General features: G+C 39.2%; 1 protein-coding gene across 3 annotated transcripts in view; it reads right to left on the bottom strand.

The window, feature by feature from the left end:
• CKAP5 (cytoskeleton associated protein 5) overlaps positions 1 to 3,495 on the bottom strand; it is a 112,746-nt gene that overhangs the window by 57,539 nt on the left and 51,712 nt on the right. For all 3 annotated transcript variants that reach the window (XM_017529280.2, XM_037738843.1, XM_017529281.2), the window contains exons 12-13: positions 2,855 to 2,983; positions 1,667 to 1,849 (exon numbers count right to left, since the gene is read on the bottom strand). In XM_017529280.2, coding sequence (XP_017384769.1) covers positions 1,667 to 1,849; positions 2,855 to 2,983 — 312 coding nt within the window. The remainder of the gene's footprint in view (positions 1 to 1,666; positions 1,850 to 2,854; positions 2,984 to 3,495) is intronic.

Below are 3,495 nucleotides of genomic sequence, written 5' to 3'. Positions count from 1 at the left end.
AAAAAAAAAAAAAAAAAGTCTTCCTTTGCATATGTGCTAAAATGATTTTGACAAGGGTACCAAGGCTGTTCAATGGGGAAAGGACAGTCTATTCAACAAATGGTGCTGGGAAAACTGAAAATCCACATGCAAAAAGAATGACGTTGGATACTGTACATAACAATTAGGTCAAAATAAAGACATAAATTTAAGACCTAAAACTATAAAAATCTTCAGAACAAAACAGAGGGCAAAAGCATCGTGAGGCTGGGTGCGGTGGCTCACGTTTGTGATCCCAAAAGTTTGGGAGGCCAAGGTGGGAGGATTCATTGAGCCTAGGAGTTTGAGACCAGCCTGGGAAACACAGTGAAACCCCTGTCTCTATAAAAAAATTTAAAAATAAAAAATCAACTGTGTGTGGTGGCACATGCCTGTGGTCCCAGCTATTTGAAAGGCTGGGGTAGGAGGATTGCTTGCGCCTGAAAGGTAAGCTGATTGTGCCACTGCACTCCAGCCAGGGCAACAGAGTGAGACCTTGTCTCAAAACAACCCAACTCAAAAATGGGCAAAGGACTTGAGTAGATATTTTTCTAAAGAAGATCTACAGATTGCCAGCTGCACATGAAAATATGCTCAAGGCCAGTTTCAGTGGCTCATGCCTGTAACCTCAGCAGTTTGGGAGGATTATTTGAGCCTAGGAGTTCAAGGTTTCAGTGAGCTATGATTGTACCACTGCACTCCAGTCTGGGAGACATAGCAAGACCTTGTTTCAAAAATCAAAATTAAAAACAAAAAATGCTCAACAACACTAATCATCTGGGAAATGCAAATCAAAACTACAATAGCACCTCACACCCATTAGCAAGGATGTGGAGTTATTAGCAAGGATTTAAAGAAATTAGAACTCTTGTGCACTATTGGTAGAAAGGTAAAATGGTGTATAGGTGTTATGAAAAAACAGCGTGGTGGCTCCTTAAAAAACTAAACATAGAATTATCATATGATCCAACAATTCCACTTCTGAGTCTATACCCAGCACTTTGGGAGGTCAAGGCAGGAGGATCACCTGTGGCCAGTTCAAAACTAGTTTGGACAACACAGCAAGGCCCTGTCTCTATAAAAAAATTTTTAAATTTAGCTGGGTATGGTGGCAAGTCCCTGTTGTTCTAGCTACTTGGGAGGCTGAATAGGGAGGACCACTTGATCCTGGGAGTTCCAAGTTGCAGTGAGCTATAATCACACCACTCCCCTCCAGCTTGGACAATAGAGCAAGACCTTGTCTCAAAAAAAATACAAAAAATAGAAACAAAGTAGTCAAATTCATAGAAGCAGAAAAAAGGAGATGGGAGAGGGTGAGAATGGCAGGTAATTTAAATAATAGAGTCTCAGTGTTATAAACACATTTAGTATTACTGAACTGCACATTAGAAATAGTTAAGATAGTAAATTTTATGTTAAATTGATAAAACACACTTCCATACCTTTGCTACCATTTTAATCTCTATCAAATTCTTCAAATAGCCAAATTTATTGCTGGAATATCCTATCTTCATTAACAGATTTTCTGCTGTATTTTCAATGTGGCCAATGAATTCATTTCTCAAATGAAATAATTTTAGAGGAACAGCCATGAACCTGAGACTTGGACCCTTCCTTACTAAATTCTATTTTTAAATCATCTATTAACCTTAGCAGCAGGTGCCTTTTTTAGAGGTCCTGGTTTGGGTGCAGAAATGTCCTTTGTGTCCTTATCTCCTGCAGCTCCTGAAGCAGCAGTCCTTCCAGTCACAGGTTTGAATTCCTTCTTATCAGCAGCTAGTCCAGATTTCTTACCATGTATCAGTTCTACCTTTTCTGAACATTCTTTGATCTGGAGAGTGAAAGTGAGATGAATATCAGTAAGCTTAACTTTGAAAAACACAACCACTACATTACTACATTTCTAAACCACAACTCACATATGAATTCAGAGAAATGGCCAGGCGAGGTGGTTCATGCCTGTAATCCCAACACTTTGGGAGGACGAGGTGGATAGATCACTTGAGGTCAGAGGTTTGAGATCAGCCTGGCCTACCTGGTAAAACCCTGCCTCTACTAAAAATTAAAAAAAAAATTAGCTGGGAATGGTGGTGGGTGCCTATATCCCAGCTACTTGGGAGGCTGAGGCACAAGAATCGTTTGAACCCAGGAGGCAGAGGTTGCAGTGAGCTGAGATTGTGCCACGGCACTCCAGCCTGGGCGAGAGTAAGACTCCATTGCCACAAAAAAAAAAAAAAAAAAAATTCAGAGAAAACATTTCCTTCTCAACAAAGATAAATTATCCACACTTTCTTGGCCGTAGATAGGCATATGTAAGATATTAATCTTACATTTTATTTCCTTTTAAGTTAGAAATACAATAAATTTAAAACAAGTACATTTTTTAATGGAAGGCTTCACGTATAGAAAGGTAATTTTCTGGATTTTAGAAGTAAATTTACCTCACAGAACTGCTTCCGCCTTCTCTACAGATTGGTCTACTATTATCACCATCATAGCCTAGAGTGAAGCTTAAATTTCAAAAGCTATGTTTTCAAACTCTAGGTCTGAGCTACCAGTGGAGAATGAAATACATTTACTAAGGTGAAGTGAGTATTTCTTTTTCTTAATAAAACAGAACAGACAAAATTCAGACCAAAGTAGTAGAGAGCATCCTCCAAAACTTGTTTCAATTATGCATTTCTTCCCTTCTATAAATGGCAATTTTTAAAAAAATCAAAAAATCCTGATCAAAAGAATACCAGTACTCTATAATCCTAAGAGACAAAGCCATGATGCAAAGAGATAGGACTGTTGTCCACTTTCAGTACAATCCATTACTAACTAACTAACCTACCTTATCAAGCTTGAGTTTGTCCACATCAGCTAAGAATGGGTTTACTGCTTTCTCACCAACCACCTTCAAAGCAGTACCCAATGCTTCGAATGCGGCATCTCTGACTTCAGGAGCAGAATCATTGATGTGCTATAATCCAGAAGTAAGCAAAATGATATTAATCTAAGGTATTTTAGGTATTACTCACTTTATTTATTTATTGTTTGTTTGTTTTATTATTTATTTATTTAATTGGCATTACCCACTTTAATTCAGATTGATGGTTGCTGCATAAAGAATTTGCTTCTTACAATTTACTGAAGCTAAGTGTAGCTTTCCTTATGCCAAATGACAGTTACTCTTTCAAAAATTCTTTGAATTTTCGCCTGGCATGGTGACTCATGCCTGTAATCCCAGCACTTTGGGATGCTGAGGCTGAGGCTGAGGTCAGGAGTTCAAGACCAGCCTTGCCAACATGGTGAAAGCCAGTCTCTACTAAAATACAAAAACTAGCCGGGCGTGGTGGCAGGCACCTGTTATCCCAACTACTCAGGAGGCTGAGGCAGGAGAATTGCTTGAGCCTGGAAGGCGGAGGTTGCAGTGAGCCAAGATCATGCCACCGTACTCCAGCCTGGGTGACAGAGCTAGACTCCAACTCAAAA

Source organism: Cebus imitator, unplaced genomic scaffold (genome assembly GCF_001604975.1).
Source record: "Cebus imitator isolate Cc_AM_T3 unplaced genomic scaffold, Cebus_imitator-1.0 Scaffold58, whole genome shotgun sequence".
Lineage (NCBI taxonomy): Eukaryota > Metazoa > Chordata > Mammalia > Primates > Cebidae > Cebus > Cebus imitator.
The sequence above is the reverse complement of the archived record's forward strand: the minus strand, read 5'-3'. Positions and strand labels throughout refer to the sequence as shown.